This window comes from Xenopus tropicalis, chromosome 10 (assembly GCF_000004195.4).
Source record: "Xenopus tropicalis strain Nigerian chromosome 10, UCB_Xtro_10.0, whole genome shotgun sequence".
Classification (NCBI taxonomy): domain Eukaryota; kingdom Metazoa; phylum Chordata; class Amphibia; order Anura; family Pipidae; genus Xenopus; species Xenopus tropicalis.
The window spans coordinates 27,427,420-27,447,278 of NC_030686.2; the positions used below are offsets into that span (position 1 = coordinate 27,427,420).

Genomic DNA, 19,859 nt, shown 5'->3' on the forward strand with positions numbered 1-19,859 from the left:
ATATAAATTGCAGGTCATTGAAATAGCTTTGATAAATTAATATAGGTGATCCCACCAGGTGTATGATAGCATATGATGGCGCAAAGGCACTACCCATAGCTGTTCTAGTCAGTTGCAAGTAAAAGGAATCTTTTAAACTTAAAATAAATAGTTCTGGGTCAAGACCAGTAAGTGTGTTGAAAATTCAGACAGTAACCCTTTGTCAATGCGCCCCTCTAGTGCTTTCTTATATGCCTGGGTCCCCAATCTGTGGGGGATAACTGTGTATAAGCCAGAGACGTCCATGGTTGCCATAGTTGTCCTCCGAGATCTCACTGAGGTCTCTTAAGTACCCATAACATGTGTAGAATACTGTGTATACAATAGCATTAGTTTAACTGCTGGTTGAAGAAAAGAGTCAGTAAATGTAGCACTGGTATAGGGAGCCCACCGGCTTCCCCGGTGGAGCAGACAATAATTTATGTATCTTTGGCTGTGTGTAAATAATGGGGATACGGGGAAATTCTGAGCTCAAATGCTGGTGTGTTTCTTGCTCCATCCACCCTGCCTGTAGCCCCATGTCCAATACATTATCTAGTTCCTGTTTAAATTGTGCAGTGGGGTCTCTGAAATAAGTACATTCGTCGGTCAACGGAGAAAGGAACTTGGACCTGTAGTAAGTTTTGACTATAATCATCAGAAAGGGTTCTAATCGCTTTAAAGGAACAGTAACACCAAAAAATGAAAGTGTAAAAAAGTAATAATATAATGTACTGTTGCCCTGCATTGCTACAACTGGTGTGTTTGCCTCAGAAAGACTACTATAGTTTATATAAATAAGCTGCTATGTAGCCATGGGGGCAGCCATTCAAAGGAGAAAAGGCACAGGTTACTTAGCAGATAACAGATAAACCCCCATTATATGGGGCTTATCTACTAGTTATCTGCTATGTAACCTGTGCCTTTTCTCCCTTTTTTCCAGCTTGAATGGCTGCCCCCATGGCTACACAGCAGCTTATTTATATAGTAGCTTTTCTGTAGCAAAAACACCATTTTTTTGCAGAGCAACAGCACATTATATTTAAATTACTTAAAAACTTTTTTTTTTATGTTACTGTTCCTTTAAGTTCTGCCACTATTGGGGGCTCAAACCTACTAAGCGTCTTAAATTTCATTTAACACATCCTGGGCATGTCTTTAAGATGCTCACAAAGTTTTAATTAGGCTATATATATATATATATATAACCTAACATCTGCAAGCTTTAGTGCTTGTGTCCTCTTAATGTTGTACATGCATGAGATCCAGAATGCTTGGGACTTGGGGTTTTCCATGGGATCTTTCAGTAATTTGAATCATCATATATTTTAAGCATTATATAAACCCAACACGATTGTTTTTCCATCAATATGCATGTATACAGATTAGATACCATCAAGTACACTGTACTGTGGAACTATTACAGAGAAAAACGCAGATGAACTGCAAAAACTGAGAATTCTGATTTTTGGATTGAGAGCATCCTAGGCCCTGAACTGTTAAATACACAGTGTTCCCTGCATTATTAAGTTAACAACAGACTAAAGGGAAAATGTCAGAGTTGGTAGAATCAGCATTAAGATCAGAAGCGATTAACAGTACAGGTATGGGATCTGTTATCCAGAATGTTTAGGACCCAGGGTTTCCTTATGGCCCATGGAGTCTATGAACAATGGCCTTCTCATAATTCAGAGCTTTCTGGATAATGGATTCCATACCTGTAAATTGGAGCATCCAATTAATGTTATTTTATATTCTTCCTAAAATCTTCAAGAGAAGATTGTCTCTTGTATGGATTCCATTTTGACCCCCTTATCCTTGTTTGTAGACAGGGTAATTAATCCTTATGTGACATGCCTTTTGTCTTATATCCAAGACGGGGCTGACTTTGTCCTGAAGTTACAGGGGATAGGGACTCCTGATGCCCTTCTGGTTACCCTTGAAATGGAGAGCCTCTACACCTCCATCCCACATGATGGGAATGTGGAGGTTGTCTGCGTTGAGCTAGAGAGTGATGGGACTTTAGATGGTTCTCATTGATTCTTTAGAACATATTTTCTACAATAATTATTTTCTTCTGTGCATATTAGGGGTACAGCAATGGGGTGCAATGTGGCCCCATCCTATGTTAACATTTATATTAACAGGTTTGAGGAACTGTATATTTATACTGTACCAGTTAGCTTAAAAAAAGGCCAAAGAATAGGCCAGAGAACATTTTGCATGCTTGTGTTGGTCTCCAACTCTGATTTCATACCTAAATTTATGCTTGTCCCATTTGTTGTGTAGACTTTTATATTGTTTGTGTTTTCTATAAATATTGTACAGTGCTGCAGAATACATTGCCACTTCAGAAATAACCAATAATATGAATGAGTTGGTAGCTCATATCCTATTCATAGGAAAAGAAACAAACATAAACCATGATGTTTCAGTTTAAGTTTAATAATTTGCAAGGTTCACAAAACTAACTGCAAAGCAGTAATATATAGCAAAGGAAAAAGGAAAGGATGTATGAAAAAATTCTATTTATTTCACTTACTAAAATAAAGCACTACATGCATTTCTGCTGCTTTCAACAGGGATTGATTCAGGGCTAGTAAAAACACTGACAGTGGCAATAAAGGGCAACATATTCCATTTGTGTACCGAAAACTAACTGTTACACAAACGGGAGCATCATTTATGAACAAGACCCTTTATTACCATCACGCTGACAGCATGTGAAACTAAGCGATCCCTTCCAACTTCTCTGTATCATAAATGCAGCAGAAACATTACATTTTCTTGAAGGAAAACTCCAGGTTCACCTGCTGACACTGCAAGGTGGTATGTCTCAGAGTGGAACAGAGTTTCTAAGCCTCACATGCATACCTGCTATTAAATGAATTCCATGTTAAACACTGCTATACCAGTTTCATTTGGATAAAAAATATACACCTATAGTTCTTTAATTAAAAATAATTTGTGTTGGGCTACGTACTGTTTCGGATTTAAACATATTCAGGGCTGGGCGAACGTAAGGGCCCATAACAGAGCGGGTGTTAGGTTTAGTCTTGGCTCAGGACAGGTAAATTATTCAGTATAAGGAAATGAGATATTGCCTCACTTGGACTCAGTAATGCATATGTTTAAACTCTGCTTTTGGGAAGGCTCTTGAGCTCTGGAGTCAGTTGATAGTATAAGGCATAAGAAACACTGCACAATCCTCCAAATATCATTGTAGTTCTTATAATCTCTGTAGGGTACAACTTGCCCCTTCAGGGCACAAAAATGAAAACATAAAGACATGGAAAATGCACGTAAAGGGACACTACCGCTGTTTCTTAAAGTGCTTATTTAAGACTTATGTGGACAAGGATAATCCAGATGCTGAGAGGCTCCTGTAATGATTCCTGCAGGTTTAGCAACGGTGACTTTCACGGATTTCACAAAACCAATTTTCAGCTGTAACTTTTTACTTTTCATGCTACAGTGTAGAATCTGTAATTATTAATAGGCTATGGGTCCGGTTTAAATATATCATTATACAAAGTGACTCTAAACAGTAAACAGTGATAGTGTCCCTTTTAAAAACCATAAAAAATTGTAATAATCCTGTAAACACATTTTCTGCCACCTTTGCTATTTTTTTGCACATACATAGCTGTCAATTCTTTAAAGGAGAACTAAACCCTCAATTCTCAACTGGAATTCAACTGTGCCTGCTCTTCCAAGATCCGTGTTAGTTCTTTAACAGAAAAGGATCAAAGAACAGGGGAAGATGGCCCCTTATGGCAGGTCAGGACACAGGGAGACTTCTGAAAAGAATAGATGCTGCCGGGAGGGAGCTTGGTGGGAAAACAAGGAAAATGACAGTAGAAACTCCCATCCAAGCGGATTCTATATATTGTTTTGCTATATTTCTGAATAGATTTTTAAAATAACTGGACATGATATATGGACATTTTCATAGAAAATTATGCTGTGATTGTAATTAGAGTTTAGTGTCAATATTGACAAGTTGTGGGTATAATTTGGTGTGATTAGGTCTTGTATGATTTGCCAAACCCTTCTCTATAGGAAGGTAGAACATCAACAAAAATTTTGCCAGGTGGGAGCTATTCTTACATTTACGCAGAGTGGCTGTCCCTCCTGATGTATAAATGCAGTGCATACATACTCTTATATTTAATGTTTATAAAATATATGTGCGTATGGGGCAATTGTATTCAATGTGCCACCATTTGTATCGCGGTGTTGGTTTCTAGTGAACAGGTGTGATGCTTCTATCTACTCACTTTTTTTTTTTAATGTTACTGACCCACTGAGATATGACAGAGTATGTAAATGACAGATAAAATAAATATTCAAAATTATAAAAAAAAAAAATTACAAAACCATGCCTATGAAAGTAAATTTGACAGATTCTTGAAGCTGAGAATCTGTCATCATTGGACATCTTAAATTCGTCACAGGCTCGTTAGAGCCTCAGAATCAAGGTCCTATTTATCACAATCCATGGGAACGTGGTTGCTAAGTGCTGATGTATTGGCTGATTGAATACTGATAAGGAACATGCTACAACATAAAATCTACTCCTACTCTTTGCAGAAGGCATAACATTTATGGTAGTAAAACAGGGTAGGGCTTTAGTACAGGCAGATGAATATCTTCCTGCTACTCAGATAAGGTAGAATAAGATTAATTTTGCATGTCTGATAAGAGCATAAAGAGATGCTCTCCTTGTTGTCATGAAGCCATTTTTTGCCACAATTAAAGGAAGAAGGTGGATCTCTCTATGCCAAGGAGTAAATGGCTTCACTGCCAATGGAACAGAGGCATTGCAATTTACTTTAACCTTCCCTAACAGGGACACGAGGCTCCGCTAAAGAACTGTGTATGATTCCAATGATTGAATCAACTCCTGTTCCTTCCAGAAAGGTGCGATGATCTCCTTCTATCACATGAACTGACACTTTTCCATCACAGACCTAAAGACATGAAAACACAATTTTATTAAGCACAATTATGCAGTTACTAAGCTATTAAGCAACATTAAAGGGGACCTAATGCAAAGTATATGCACATTGAGAACCTGAAACAACCTTGATAAATTATTTAGCTTTTGAAAAATACTAAAAATCTGCCAAATTGCTCAAATCTCTTATCGGGCTCTTTCCAGCAGCACCAACACTTGTGGTATAACCATTCTTTTCTGAATACTAACCTCGGACAACCTGTAATCAATACCAAGTCCTTCTCCGTACTCAGTCCGTGTCTTTGCCCGCAGGAGTGTTACATTCCCCTGATATTTATTCTTGGGAATATACTGATCTGCTGCTTTTAGCTTGTAGAAGAACGAAGAGGCAGCAAACTGCAATGCTTCCTGGCTGATGTCTTTGTGGCTCTGTGTTATTAGGTTGACAGCAGAGATGACTCTGGACTCCAGGTCCTTTAGCGGAAGCAATGCTTCGACAAGCTGCAAAAAGAGAGAAACAACAAGCATTTTATTGGAGTGTTCTTGTTTACAGACAAGCAGACAACCTTTAATGCCAAGAGCTAATTTAGAGCATTACCTTATTGTATTCCATGCCAGTAAATTGCTGGATAAATGCACACAGTGCTTCTGTTTCAGCCTCAGCTTCACTGCCAGGCGTTAACTTGGCGCGGTAACTCTGAAGATGAAAAAAGACAGTAACGTTATACAATTAGTGGGGACTGGAACACTGGGCAAAAGAACAGTTTAAAAAATAATGGCAGCAAACATTTAAGATATATGTTTAGAAATGTAGAAACCTATACACATATGATTTGTTAAACATTGGAAGATATATGGACAGTGAAATCGACCCTTTAAGAAAAGTGTGAATACCTGAGTGTATGCAGCAACATAAGAATGTGATCCATCGAACAAGAAGAGGCTGTCTGGGGCTTGTGAAGCTTCCCGCTGAGCCTGCAGCTGGGAGCACATCTCAAAGGCCACACAGGCACCAAATGAGTAACCAGCAATCAAATAGGGTCCTTCAGGCTGAATCTGCTTTATGCATTGGTTATAGTAAGATGCCAGACTATAAATGCTGTCCAATGGAGCAGCTGCAAAAACATGAAATGATTTCAGTTAACATAAGTGCAGTATAATTGGCACAATTTATTTCAATAAACATGGTCAGTTAGGTACAAACTCATCATTTATGGTCCTACCTCTAGTACACTGAAGACCATAACAAGGGATTGCAAGTTTGGAAGCCAAGCTGTGAAAGGCTGCAGTCGATCCCTCGATGGGGTGTACCAAGAACAGGGGACGCTCATCAGTTTCCACATTGTTAAGCTTTGTAGTTGTGGAAGCATCAGGGTTCACAAGTAGGTTAGTCAGATCCAGAATGGAAAGTTCAGGAGGGACAGATGACTTCTGGGTGCTCTTTGCATCTATAGGTGGAAAAAGCAACAGTTAGGGTTCTTTAGAAAAGTAACCCCAAACTCCTGTTAATCATATCTTTTTAGTATGCAGAGTGGCGCCAGCAGTTCCAAAGTCATTAAAATGTTTATTTCTTATTCAGGTGTCAAATTAGGTAGAATGATTCTTGATTTAACAAATCAACACGGAACTCAGATTAAGACTGAAAGGTTTTTTTTTTTATGTGTGTCCAGTGTATGCCATAAAAATGATTGACACTGAGAGCAGTATCACCAAGGTTGTGGTGTCCCTGTATGTTACTTAATGACCTTACATTTATAGTTTTCTTTCTGCAGAAGGCAGATATCAGGCTCCATTGCTAGTACTTTAATATTACCCACCTTCCATAGTGCTAGGTTTTGAGGACAGTTCCCGCAACTTGTTTATAGTCAGTTGTCGGACTTCCCTCATTGCCATCACTATGTCATAATCTCTCTCCAGCGTCTGCCGCACCTCTACACCCATCAATGAATCCAATCCAAGGTCTGCCAGGGTGGTATCAGGATTTAAGCTGTTTATGTCACGGACACCTAATTTAAAAAATGTAATGAAACAAATTTTGTAAAATGTTTGAATTATAAAAATAGGAGAAATCTCTTAACCCAGCATTATATTATACCTAGTATGTGAGCCACAGCTTCCACCAAGTCCTGTTGGCTGCTACCTTTGCTTTTCACGGAAAGGGTTTTCTCGGCTAAGACAAAACTGGACATTACAGGGTGAGGCTGATTCAGGAATTGGTCCAGGACTTCCATGCATGAAACGATTCTTTGGGGTAAAGTACCACCAATTACAGTATCATTACTACCCATGGTTTCTAGGACTACACCCACATCACCAATGGCTCCCCACTGCACTGCCAAACCTAAGGAAAGGGAGGAAAAGACAATCACAAATTACACATGTATAAATCTTGTTGTTTTTCATTCTTTCAAATCCACAAATCACAGCAAGCAGGCAGAAGCAATTTTGTGTAGGTTGTAGTCAAGGCCAGCTTGGTATGATTCCTAAATCTCATAGATGTGCCAGAAAGGAGGACCTGATACACAAGCCCAAGCACAGGCTATGCTAGATTATAGTTTATGTTAAATTAGACACAGTGAGGAGGGAGGGTGATTGTAACAACATGGAAGTGCGGCATGGAAAGTGAAAGTGACTTCTGTGTCATTGGCACAGAGGCAGGGAAAGCAATATATGATTGACAGCTAAGATTTTTAAATACGCATTTAACAAAAAAAATTGGCTTTAGTGTTTCATTTGAAAAGGTCTTTTTAACAGACCTTTAAAAAAATCAGATTGTATCCTTGCTAATTTTTCTGCTTTGAAAATCTTAACTGTGGAACCTGACTGTGGGGCAGATGCATTTGAAACAAAGCCTATATCAGTTTATAAATAATGCTTACATGGGAAAGGTAAGGAAAATCTGATGTTGTTGTTCTTGGCAAACCCATGTAAAATATTGTTGGCATAAGGAAGAGGCTAATACTTTATTCAGTCTGAATTGTTTTTCTTAATTGCCTTGGCCTAGTGGAAATGTCCAGCCGCAAATAAATTCTCTCGACCTGGGGAATGGCACTTACACAGCTGCACTAATGTTTTGCTTTTCATTATGTTACCTGGCAGGTTGTCCCGACGTCTTTTTTCACAAATACGCTCCATTGTGGAATTAGCAAAGCCATAATTACTTTGTCCTGCGTTTCCTCTCCCACAACTCACTGATGAAAATGCCACAAAGTGATCCAGCTCTGGACATTTCTCACGGCTTACCCTGAAAAAAAATGGCAAAGTCAGCCTTTCTATAATTTGTCTTATTATGTCTTGTACTGTTCTTAAAACAAGCAAGTAAAATGCTATGTGAAAGATGTTCCCTTTTACACATAAGACTATGAGAACTGATGATTCTCTAATCAGAAAACTCCCATCATTTAGGGTTGTTGTCTTGACATAAATAATCTCATTTGCTACTAAATTACATACTTTCTCCGCAAAAGTAGCATTCTCCTGAAAAGTAGAAATGATCAAAACGAGTCACTACTGCTCAGCCAATCAGAATGATTTTCATATCTGGTGCTGTTCATAGCAGGAATTACTTGCTGGTGTACTGTAGAGCAGTAAACTATTGGAATTGTTCTTAGTCAATTAGAATTCTAAGGGTTGGGATTCTTTCACAAGTTTCATTCAAATTGTTTATTTCAGTCAATACAGTGTAATTCAGTACAGTTTAGGAACATTTAAAGTGTGTTACTTCCCTGTTATTTGCTGCTAAGCACAGTGGGAATGTACACACCTGACTGGATCCCTTTTATTCAGTCAGTCACTGACTTATTTTTTGATTATATGTTTCCATGTTGCTGGCTCTATAGTTACCTGTCTAGATTCAGAGTGCCATCATACTTTGGTTTATTAACATCCTGAAACAGCTGGGTAGTTAAGTTCTCAATCATTGCGTCCTTTAAGACCTGTAAGAAAGCAAAAAAAGGTCAGTGTTTACCTAACTCTGGGTGAGGGCTGTAGACTGACTACCTTAATCACCTCTGCCTTACAAACCATAGGGGTGTCAGCTGTATACACTGCTAACAATTAAATAAATCCCCTTTCGTCATATTTGTTATGCTCCACCATAATGGCTTCTTTGGAATAGACACATATATGGCGACTTGTGCTGCTAAAAAAGGCAAACCCTAGCTTGCAATATATTTCCTCAAGTCTTGAGATGGTAACACATCATCAATTAACATGCAAGGAAGTGACTGTGGCAGCAGTTAATATCTTAATTATTTTACCTGTTCATTAATCTATATAATTAGAGTCTGTCTTTCTCAATCCTTATTAGGAAGAACGGCAGATACATTTTTTCAGATTAGTAGTTAAAAAATGGTTTATTAAAATGCCTAGAACACAGAATGCATGACCCGATACATTTTGCACAATATCCAGTTACTGCATGTAGGAGGTTTTTAATCTACTATGAAGTTCATGAAGGTGTTATCCTACAGAAACGTTACAATTTAGAAGGGGGAGTAATCAGATTACTGTGTGCTTACCATTGCCAGGTTAAATATTCCACCAACTGGGCCCAATTGTCCTGCTTCTTCAATTAACTGCAGAGTTTCTTCCAAAGAACCCACATCTTTACCAGAGACAAGGACTTTAATGCCCATTCCCTTCCAAGTTTGGATTTGTTTTGCTTGATATCCTGTCAAAAACAACATGTGATTATAGAATAGTTTAAAATAAAGTGTATTAATCTATAATATATACATACATACATACATACATCTGTAAAATGTATCCTTATACATGGCGATTGAGCTACAACTTGTGACATGAGTGATTTTACTAAGCAACATGAGTTCCATGAGCGGTATAAAATCATTTTCCTGTATTCTCGTATCTTAATATGGTCACAGAACTCCTCAGTGGTATATAATAACAAAAGGAGGGTACATTACTTGATATATTTATATCTTTATCTATCTAGCACCACAATCTGAATTACTGTACACAGACTTTCTTTTTTAGAGCTTCAAAGATAGTTAATCACTTTTCTATACCCCTGGTACACAATGTTTTCATCACACAGGAACAAGGAGATATTTAGTAGCATGGTGTGGAAGATTTTCATAGCACCAACTGAGGAATTATGAGTACAACTCAACTGCCCAAATTGATTTTAGTTTGAGTTTCTAATAGAGCAGAGTATTGCAAGTAGGGTAATACAAATACTGCAGTATGTTAATGAATGATTTATTTCCAGTTTATAACAAAGGAAAAGTACTTATCAATAACAACCCAAAATAGTGTACCAAGACTACAGTCTGAACAGGCTTATTTGCAGCACCTTTCACATAGAGCAACTCCCTTTTCTCATTACAGCTGAATCATTATACATTATAAAACTGGGGTAATGGCAATTCTGATTCATCAGCTTCTTATTAAAGTAAAGCTTTTATCAGGCGCTGCATATTATTTCAGCCAATGGCGTAACTATCTATATAGAAGACTCTGCGGGCACGGGGGAACCCAGACTGTGGGCTCTGCTGTACTGTAGTCTCCCCCTTCCAAGTCCCTCTCCTACCATTAAAATAGTAGCACGGTCAGGGCTGGGATGTGTGGCGTGAGAGGGTCGGGGGCTGGGGGGGGGGGGGGAGGCCCCCTCAGAAGAGTTATGCTGCTGATTTCAGCAACAGCTGGGAATCCCTAAACAGCAGTCCATACAATTATAAATAGGTGCTGATTCACTTACCATTTCGTACACCAGAGCGAGAGGTGAGCACCAAGTTTTTAGCACCTCTTTCAATCAGCCACTGAGCTAACTCCAATCCAAATCCACCAAGCCCACCGGTGATAATGTAGGATTTTGTAGAAGGAAATGATGTTCGTGGGATGGCAGATATCTGAAGGATATCTGATTTATAATGCTGTTCCGCCTCTTCATCACGTACCTGCCATTACATATTATTTTTCCATTACTTGTATTATGCCAACTTAAACTAAACGAGCCTTAAATCACTTTGATGGCAAAACATATGTATTATTACCCAAAAGGTCTATAGAGCAGATGGTGGAATCAAACTTACCTTTATTAGCACTTTGCCTATGTGCTTTCCTTGAGCCATGAATCTGAAGGCCGGCTCCACATCATCACGCTCAAAGACTGTACACTTTAATGGCTTTACAACTCCATCTTTTATCCCCGCCTTTAGAAGATCAGACACTTCTTCCCATTCCTTATTTTGGTCCTCAAAGAGGGCATCCAAAAGGATTCCATGGAATGACACATTCTTTAGGAAAAGGGCCATTCCTACAACATAAAGATATCTGTTTTGAAGATATGTACTACAACAAATTACTGACAGTACAGCGATGGACAATAAGGTGACTGACAAGCTGCTCATGAGATAAAACTGCCCTAATAAGTATAATTATTTACATTTAATGCATTTGCATTCTTGGGTTGGTTTGCTTACCCAGTGGGCTGTTGTTAGACAGATCGTATTTGCCAATTTCCAAGAAACGGCCATGGCGGGCAAGACAACGAAGACTGGCCTGCAGCTTCTCCTCAGCCAAAGAGTTCAAAATCAAATCAACACCTAAAAATGCAGACAGTAAGTTTAGCACGAGAGTTGTATGAAGTTTATATATAATTATTTTATACATTAGTGCATGGGGACACCATTACCACTTACCTTTACCTCCAGTTCTACTCAGTATGTGCTGTTCAAAAGAGGTATCTCTGGAGTTGGCAAAACAATTTGCATCCAGTTCTGTAAACCTGTTTTGGAGATATTCACGCTTTTGGGAAGATCCTAAAAAGAAATAAGAAAAATGTAAAACAGGGATCAATCTAGGGCTCTTTAGCTGCTGATGGACCCAGATGCAGCTGGAGAGCTACAGTTTGGTCTGTCTACGAAATGGTTTGGTAATTAAGTTCCAGTATCTACAAGGTTTTATCACTTACCTACTGTTATGAAGACTTGGCATCCCATACTTAGTGCAATGGCAATAGCAGCTTGACCTACACCTCCTGATCCAGAATGAATAAGGACACTTTCTCCTTTTCTTATACGGCCTCTAACAACTAGGGCATAGTAAGCTGTAGCGTAGACAACAGGTACTGATGCTGCTTCTTCCAACGACCTTAGAAGAGAAAAACTGTTGAATACTATTGTCCTCCACTTGCAAAAAAAACTACTCTGCTAATGTAGATGAATGGTCAATGGTATATTTGGGAAATTTCCTTGATCAAAACCATCATTGTTCTAAATAGGATGCCAGCCATTTAACAAGTGGCAGTAAGGTAAAGCATACAGTGACACGTAACTCTAAAGGTAGAACATTCATTTTTTAAACCGGTTTCAGCTATAGGTAAGAGCTCATAGCTAGAACAAGACCCTTGCCTCACTTGCGTGTGTGTACTGGAAGAGCCAATGTAATGTCACACAGACAGTCGGCTATGTAACGGTTTCTAGAACCCCACAGCTTATTAAAGGTATTAAAAACTATTTATTTCCATGGGACTAGAAAGCCTCTGAATGTCCTTGTTTTATTTAGCAAGAGCTCAATTGCTTTACCAAATATACATGTAAAAGAATTTACCAGCTTTCTGGCACATCCCATAGAAAGCGCTGGTCAGCATCCACCGCAGTAGCAAGGCCTTTAGCTGGAAGCAGTCCCATAACCCTTTTCCCAGCTGGGTCACGGCCTGAAAACTCCATTCCCAGCATGCACTGCTGCAGGGCCAGGTCCCCTGGAATGAAATTATTAAATTAAATTTTCAGAACAATTCCTAAGCAGGAATGTCTGATTGTTTTATGGGTATATAGAGGTAGCTGCGTTCCCTACTGACATATAGGTTTGCTACTCCTCGAGATATGTAGTACCAAAAATATCAAAATTAAAGATTAATAAATGTAGTGGAAAAAATACAGTACTTCTGTGTAGCATCAAATTATCAAACCAATTCTATAGCATATAGATACCAAGTCCCAGATATTTTAGATCAATAGAACCAGGATCCCCCCAGAGAATTAATTATGCCACCAATCCTGTATGCGAATCACCTCTCTCCTCAGGCATCATCTTCCAAGAGTAAGAGTAAAGGTGCCCATACACGTTAAGATTTGCTCACTTGGCGAGATCGCCAAGCGAGCGGATCTTCACCCGATATCCCCACCTACGGGTGGGCAATATTGGGGAGCGTGTAGGCTAATTCAATAATTTGGACCTGGGGCCAAACGATCGAATTATATTGGCGGCAATGGGGCAGTCGGTTCGGGGACCGCATCAACGAGCCGATGCGGCCCCCGATCCAACTAGATTTTCTAACCTGCCTGATCAAGATCTGCCCGATTTCAAGCCAGATATCGGTCGGGCAGGCCTGTCGGTAGTCCCCATACACGGGCCGATTAGCTGCTGAATTGGTCTAAGGGGCCGATATCGGCATCTAGAATCGGCCCGTGTATGGGGACCTTAAGTACTTAACAATGAGAGCAGGCGAGCGAGTCTGAGGTACACTGCACAATAAATGGTTTGGTAGTTATATGCTATAGACACTCTGATTTGGTTAGAGTGGATGCTACACAGGAGCACTGTATTTTTTCCTCTCAACTAGTTGTATGGGTATACACTGGGTCTCATTAACTATAACAAAAGCAAAAAAAATCATACTAGTCTGAGAGCATTAAAAGATTCACACAAAAAGTGAATGCATGTAAGTTTATTGGTATTTGTCACCAATGCGCTTGTTGTATCTATTAATATGAATGAGTTACTGTACACCAAAGTACTTCTGCCCTCACACTGTAAATATACATTCATGCAATAGATGTAAACACAGTCACATGCCCAGTGGACACCTATGGCAAATATCCGCTATCATGCTTGTGCAGCCAGGCAGTATCCCCCGCACTATAGAATAGCAGAGGTTCTCAAAAAAGAGTGATTGTAGTGAGAACCCTGAATGGGGGTGAAAAGTGAGGAATAAAAGAAATGTAGAGGGAATGGAAAGTGAATGATAAACCATGACCAATGAATAAGGTAGATATTTTGTATTTTTTTATATACACAAAAAATAGCAACCGATTGTGTAATTTTCATTTTTAGTTCTTATTATCCCTTCACATTTACCTGGGATGGCATCAGGAGGCAGTTTACCAGTAGCCAGCATAATGTCCCGAAAGTTGAGTGATGCATAGTAGACTTTGCAGAGTTGAACATTGGGATTGGAGGGAAGGAAGTGCTGCAGAGGAGAAGCTACCCAGCTCAAAGTAGAGAGGTCCCCACGGGTGAGAATATTCACAAAGGCAAAAGCCGTTTCATCCTGAATCCCATCTGCAAGAACAAACACAAGGGCTCAAACCAACCCACCAACAGATTATGCTTATCAAGCTGCATTACCATTATGTGCTACAGATTTGAATTATGTTTCCCTTTAATATGTATTGTAGAAATAAAACTTTCTAAAATGTAATTTTGTCTCTAACACTCGTTGTTTATATCACCTTTGTGGAAGGGGATGTGACGGAAGGATCCCCACTCTCCATCCCGATAGACATTCATCACCAGGTCATTTGTCAGCTGCTGTTTCTTCTCCTTTTCAGATAGGGGTTTAGCCTCTGCATCAGCATTAAAGATACACCTAGAAGAAACCCAAGATGACTAAGATGAAGCCATGGAGAATATGTACAAACATATCTGATTTCCATTAGAGATAAGACTTTACACCAGCTTAATCTCTATTAAGCTTAATTTGTCTCTACCGAATATGCTAGACTGTCTACAGGAGAGCCTATTTTACATTAAAATTTGTTGTGTTACACTGGGTGGGTGCTCCCCCCCACCAGGAACTCCTGGGCCCATTTAGTCAAAAATAATATTCCGCTTAGCTTAGCCATGAAGCCAGAGGAACAGAAAATACATTTAATAAACTATGGACTCCATAGTGGGAATCATGGCTGGGTGCCATGATGTTGTTTAATATTGACTACACCTAAATTAACACTGTTTAACTTAGTCCCCCTCTATAATGTTATTGCAGATATTATAATGTTTTCTTAATTGATATTTCTGACATCAGTGGCTTGTATTCTCATCATTACAGAAGTACTTGTTTTCTTTATGCCCCTTTTTATTTTGTTATGTTACCAAATTAAATAAAGATAAGGCTTTATTAATAGGGCACAAGGATTACCCAATCAGATCTAAGGGAAAAGTAATATTTGTAAATGGAATATATCTTCTGTTAAAAATAATACTGCAGTGCAAACTCATGTTTAAATATACATAGATGGGATGTAAGTAATAAGCTATGGCATCATATTATTCTGGCCATCTTAGTAAAGTAAACACAACTTCTATATTCTTGTATACATTTCCCCTTTAATAAGTTGTTGTTGGATATACAGGAAAGCAGAGACCACCAATTACCTGATCCTTTTTCCCCCTGGCTCCTGGCGCAGGCAGTTAACCATCCCTACAGTGCCAGAGTTAGCCTGGTTCTCCGCCACAAACCAAATTGTTTGTTCACCAGAATCAGCCATAGCTTCCTGTGAAAGAATAAAATGTGGGCAAATATAAGTAAACTTCACTTCTGTAGGCAAGACGCATTTGTTTGGGGGGTGGGGGTGGCATATTATATTGCCAATATAATGACTGATGAGTCCTTGTATTAAATAAGCAACAATTTTTAGGAAAAATAAAGAAGACATGATACCTGTACAGATTTAACCCATGTACAGGCCATATCTTCAACTGACAAGAACAGTGGGGTCTGTTCTGGAACCTGCCGGCGGCACAGGAAAATGACCGAGTTGTAGAAAGATTTTTTCATTGCAATAAGGTTTAGAGAAGCACCGTCAAACACCTCCTTCCATTCTGTCTGTGAGGGCAATAAAAGAGAAGATACATGTGGTTAAGATGTTTTGACCTGCTTTCACTTACACACAAATTGCTACAAAAGGACCAGGGTATAGCTTACCTGTGATAACAGACCCTCATTCTGTTGGGGATTTTGGTTATTCAGGAATGTGATTGTCTCACCAAGCATGTCCCCTTTGAGAAGTGTGTGAAGCAAAATAAAACCCCCTTCTTTAACAGTGGCCGCCATGTTGGTAAAAGCTTGCAGTGGGTTTTTCAAAAGGTGAAGGGAACTGTTGCACACTAGAAGATCTGCGTTGGTTACAGTATTAGGAGCTGTGCCCAAGGGGTCCCACTGTTCTACAGACACCCCAAATTCTTTCAGATTTTCCTCCAGTGATAAGAGAACTTCTGTTGTTGAATCAGTAGCAATGTAGTCCAACTGCAACATCGGCTGGGTATTTAATAGTGTTGGCACGTAAGAAAACAAGCGCCCAGTTTCTGCCAGTACCTGCAATGGGAAATTACTTTTGAGGGAGGGTTCAAAAGGAAGCAGCAGAAAAAAGACAAACTAAAGATCAAGACTAGTCTTACCTCCACAATCTTCATTTGTTGTGGATTTCCATTCTCCAAAACTATATCCAGACAGGTTTTTAGCTGAGGGGAGTCAAGCAGCCCATTCAGAAGAGGATCATTTCTTAGCTGATCTTTTTCCTTGATTAACATAAGTTCCAAATCAGACTGCAGGTTTCCATTCAGCTCCAAGTTGCAGATCTCAGTAAGAACATGGAGGAGGCCCTTATTTAAAGCATCAGACTTTGTGCCTTCATTTGTTGGCTCTGGTACATTAAATTCAGGAATTTCCAGTTTTAAACCATGCTGGCTCAACTTAGACTCCAAATCACGTATTTTGCCTATGAGATAATAGCATACAGCAATTTATTACGTTAACTTCAAATGTATCAGTAAGTATTCATAATACATACAGACAAATTTAATTTCACCTAAGAAATATACCATACCTGAGCACTGTTGTAGCTGATAATGCAGGTCATGATTATCACTCAGGCATTTTTCTTCAAAGTAAGGAGTGAAGACAAATTTCTCCAGTATAGGTGGAGTCTGCTGTTGCTGGCGCCGGGGAGCTGTGGTTGCATGGAGGCCCAATATCTGAACTCCTCCTGCTACGATTCTATCCAAACAGCTATTAACAGCAACATGGACTGCTGAAATGATAATGCAAGATGTAAAACAAAAGTGTTCCATATACAAACATTCTCAGCATAAAATCGTTGGGTATATTGGTAGGATATAAAAGTCAGTATCAGTTGTACTGCTATTGGAAAGCAGCAATAGAGAATATTAGATAATATATAATATATATGGGGGTGGGGAGAACTCTGGCAGATCTTACCCCCAATAAAGTGACAATATATGTCAATAGACTGTGTATATTTTCTAAAACACAGATGCATCCATTCTATCATTTCTAAAGGCATAGTAAGAGGAGGCTAACAGCAATGGGAAAATCAAAGCCTGAAACTTAACAGGGTACCTTCTCTATCTCCATTGTGCAGAAACACATGATCCTTGTGTATTGTGGGATCAATGCCGACAGAAAGAATCCTAGTAGGCAAGCGCAGGCTCCGCCCCTTTAGTCCAAGGACCATCATCTGTAGCATGGTGTCTGTGAATGTTACCCAGTTACCACTCCATAGAAGTTTTCCTTTGTCCCCTGCAGGAGAGAAGGATGATAAATATAGACTGAATACATTTTAGCTCTGAATCTACAGTTTCCGAAACTAGTGGCCATAAGTAATATTGCAATGAAGCCCTGCTTTGCCCTGTCCCTGACTGATCCAAGATTTTTAACCTGTGTTGATTTTAACCTGTACAGAACAGTTCTTGGAATGGTGTTTAAACTTGCACACCATTAGACTGTTACACATATGTAGAAGCCTGAGGGGAAATTATTTCATGATCAAGTAAAAATGTAGGTGTTTAATTTAATGAAAAACTCTGCTATTTCAGACCCCATCTTAATATTTATTATGGCAGTACATGTTATTGTCAACAGCCTACCTCTACTGTTAGATTCAATTATTCCCTGGAAGCTGGGTCCATAGTCATAGCCTCTCAGTCTAAGCTCTTTGTAAATATCTCTATCAGACAGAGGCAGTTCTGAATCAATGTCCTCGTCCTTATCCAGTGAATCCATCAGCTGGTTTTGGAAATTATTTAAAACATTTTCCTCCATTACAGAGATTTTTCCTGAGGGAATAAAAAGAGAAAGTCACTCTATGATTAAGATTTCACAACAAATAGGTGATGCTATTTAATATTTATCTCATTCATATGAAGATACAATAATGGATACAAAGAATGCTTGGCGTCCCCAATAAAGATTTTTGTAGCTTGTTGAACAGGTGGTAAGCAGACATTTTTCTCCAAAGTATTTTACAATATTCTAAATATAAATTGGGTTCTAGAACATTTTGGGGGGGGGATTTGTAAAGAATTTTATCTTTATTTTTGATAAACATGCCCCTTTACTGTGTATTTTTATTAATATAAAATGTAGCAGCATTCTTTCAATTATTCATTTTTATAAACTCAAAGTATGGGACATAAGATTGGACACAGCAACACCTAATGACAATTAATTGGTCAAAAAAATTTTTTTATAGTCTAGTAGGTACCGCTGGGGTGCAACAAAGACAGGTAACTTTATGTCTAAAAATATATGGACCTAGAACTAGTTAATGCTGGGGGGCAGAAGCATAGGGGCCAGTTGAGCACAAAAGGACTTGGAATGTTCCATTATATTTAATTACAAAATCCCCCCCCAATATTTTCAATAAAATAACACTAACATTGTATTGTTTCTCCCTTTACTTCCAACCCCCTCCACCAAAGAGCTCTACATAAACAAACCCTTCCCTCCCCCCACTTGTTGTTCAGAACATGGCCTATACATTAAATTGGTAAAGCACATGGGCTATACTGCCCCCTTATTACATATTTGAAATCATTTAACAAAAGCTTTTGGGCAATAGGGTTCTAAAGATATTTTCCTCACAGTGGATGCTATTCTGAATAAAGTTACACTTTTTCCAGTCTTTTGCATTTTGTTTTTTATCCTTAAAAAATGTGTATCTTACCACTTGCTGTCAGACTTCCATTTTCTGAAACTTCAAAACGTTTGGATGCTGGCATTAAACGGACCTCCATCTGTATAATGCCTAGATTTGGGAAAAAACAAGGATTTGTTTTATGTTCTTTAGACTGGCACAATATGGGTTAAATCTAGCGTTCAAAGATTATTTGCCTCTTACCTGTTTTGGGAAGAATTGTTGCTCTGTGGATTGTAACATCTTCGAATATGACAGGGGTCTGCTCCATCACAATACCCAATGATCGTGCTAGTGTTCTCCATGCTAGCACCAAGTAACCAGTTGCTGGGTACAGGACCCGACCATCAATGCAGTGTCCATTCATAAATAAATCAGGAGAATCTGGGTTCATATCTAGCAAGGGCAAATGAAAATGTTTTTTAAAAAATGTAACAGGCTGATTGGTCAACTTCATGGACATATTAACCTTCATTGCTTTGTAACTATTTGGCACTTATTGTTTGGGAATAAGAGCCCCATGGACAAGCATATTTACAGTTTACAGAGCAGTTAAGTTGCTGTGGTTTAGGTCTAATTCCCCTGAGTTAATAATTGTCTGCCACGTTTTTGTGTTCATCCAAACATATTAACTTCATTTAACTATATATTATTACCTATATTGTACACAGTTGTTGCTGTTGACCCCCCTGAACCTGCAGGGAAGTCTTCTGCCTTTGGAACATCCCATGTTTGGCTGTGATCCCACATGATAAGTGGAGAGATGAGGGAAGTGCCAGCAGGCGCAGGATACTCAACACTGGGGAATATGTTGTTTGCTTCAACGTTAATTCTACGGAAAGGGAACAAAACATATTTTAATCATCATTTTGGGAAAGTCAAATGCATATAATAGCTTTGTGCAAATATTCTACATA

At 38.9% G+C, this 19,859-nt stretch overlaps 1 protein-coding gene across 2 annotated transcripts in view; it reads right to left on the reverse strand.

Moving 5' to 3' along the window:
* Nucleotides 1-2,442: 2,442 nt before the first annotated feature.
* fasn (fatty acid synthase) overlaps nucleotides 2,443-19,859 on the reverse strand; it is a 41,566-nt gene continuing 24,149 nt past the window's right edge. For both annotated transcript variants that reach the window (XM_031894264.1, XM_031894265.1), the window contains exons 16-43: nucleotides 19,599-19,774; nucleotides 19,147-19,338; nucleotides 18,973-19,053; nucleotides 17,894-18,082; nucleotides 17,367-17,546; nucleotides 16,834-17,037; nucleotides 16,406-16,725; nucleotides 15,933-16,322; nucleotides 15,669-15,833; nucleotides 15,383-15,501; nucleotides 14,458-14,594; nucleotides 14,084-14,287; nucleotides 12,554-12,704; nucleotides 11,916-12,094; nucleotides 11,644-11,763; nucleotides 11,425-11,547; nucleotides 11,035-11,258; nucleotides 10,701-10,899; nucleotides 9,499-9,650; nucleotides 8,822-8,913; nucleotides 8,071-8,222; nucleotides 7,074-7,319; nucleotides 6,796-6,984; nucleotides 6,202-6,426; nucleotides 5,873-6,093; nucleotides 5,577-5,675; nucleotides 5,228-5,479; nucleotides 2,443-4,991 (exon numbers count right to left, since the gene is read on the reverse strand). In XM_031894264.1, the coding sequence (XP_031750124.1) occupies nucleotides 4,854-4,991; nucleotides 5,228-5,479; nucleotides 5,577-5,675; nucleotides 5,873-6,093; nucleotides 6,202-6,426; nucleotides 6,796-6,984; nucleotides 7,074-7,319; nucleotides 8,071-8,222; nucleotides 8,822-8,913; nucleotides 9,499-9,650; nucleotides 10,701-10,899; nucleotides 11,035-11,258; nucleotides 11,425-11,547; nucleotides 11,644-11,763; nucleotides 11,916-12,094; nucleotides 12,554-12,704; nucleotides 14,084-14,287; nucleotides 14,458-14,594; nucleotides 15,383-15,501; nucleotides 15,669-15,833; nucleotides 15,933-16,322; nucleotides 16,406-16,725; nucleotides 16,834-17,037; nucleotides 17,367-17,546; nucleotides 17,894-18,082; nucleotides 18,973-19,053; nucleotides 19,147-19,338; nucleotides 19,599-19,774 (5,119 nt within the window). In that variant the 3' untranslated portion in view covers nucleotides 2,443-4,853. The remainder of the gene's footprint in view (nucleotides 4,992-5,227; nucleotides 5,480-5,576; nucleotides 5,676-5,872; nucleotides 6,094-6,201; nucleotides 6,427-6,795; nucleotides 6,985-7,073; nucleotides 7,320-8,070; nucleotides 8,223-8,821; nucleotides 8,914-9,498; nucleotides 9,651-10,700; nucleotides 10,900-11,034; nucleotides 11,259-11,424; nucleotides 11,548-11,643; nucleotides 11,764-11,915; nucleotides 12,095-12,553; nucleotides 12,705-14,083; nucleotides 14,288-14,457; nucleotides 14,595-15,382; nucleotides 15,502-15,668; nucleotides 15,834-15,932; nucleotides 16,323-16,405; nucleotides 16,726-16,833; nucleotides 17,038-17,366; nucleotides 17,547-17,893; nucleotides 18,083-18,972; nucleotides 19,054-19,146; nucleotides 19,339-19,598; nucleotides 19,775-19,859) is intronic.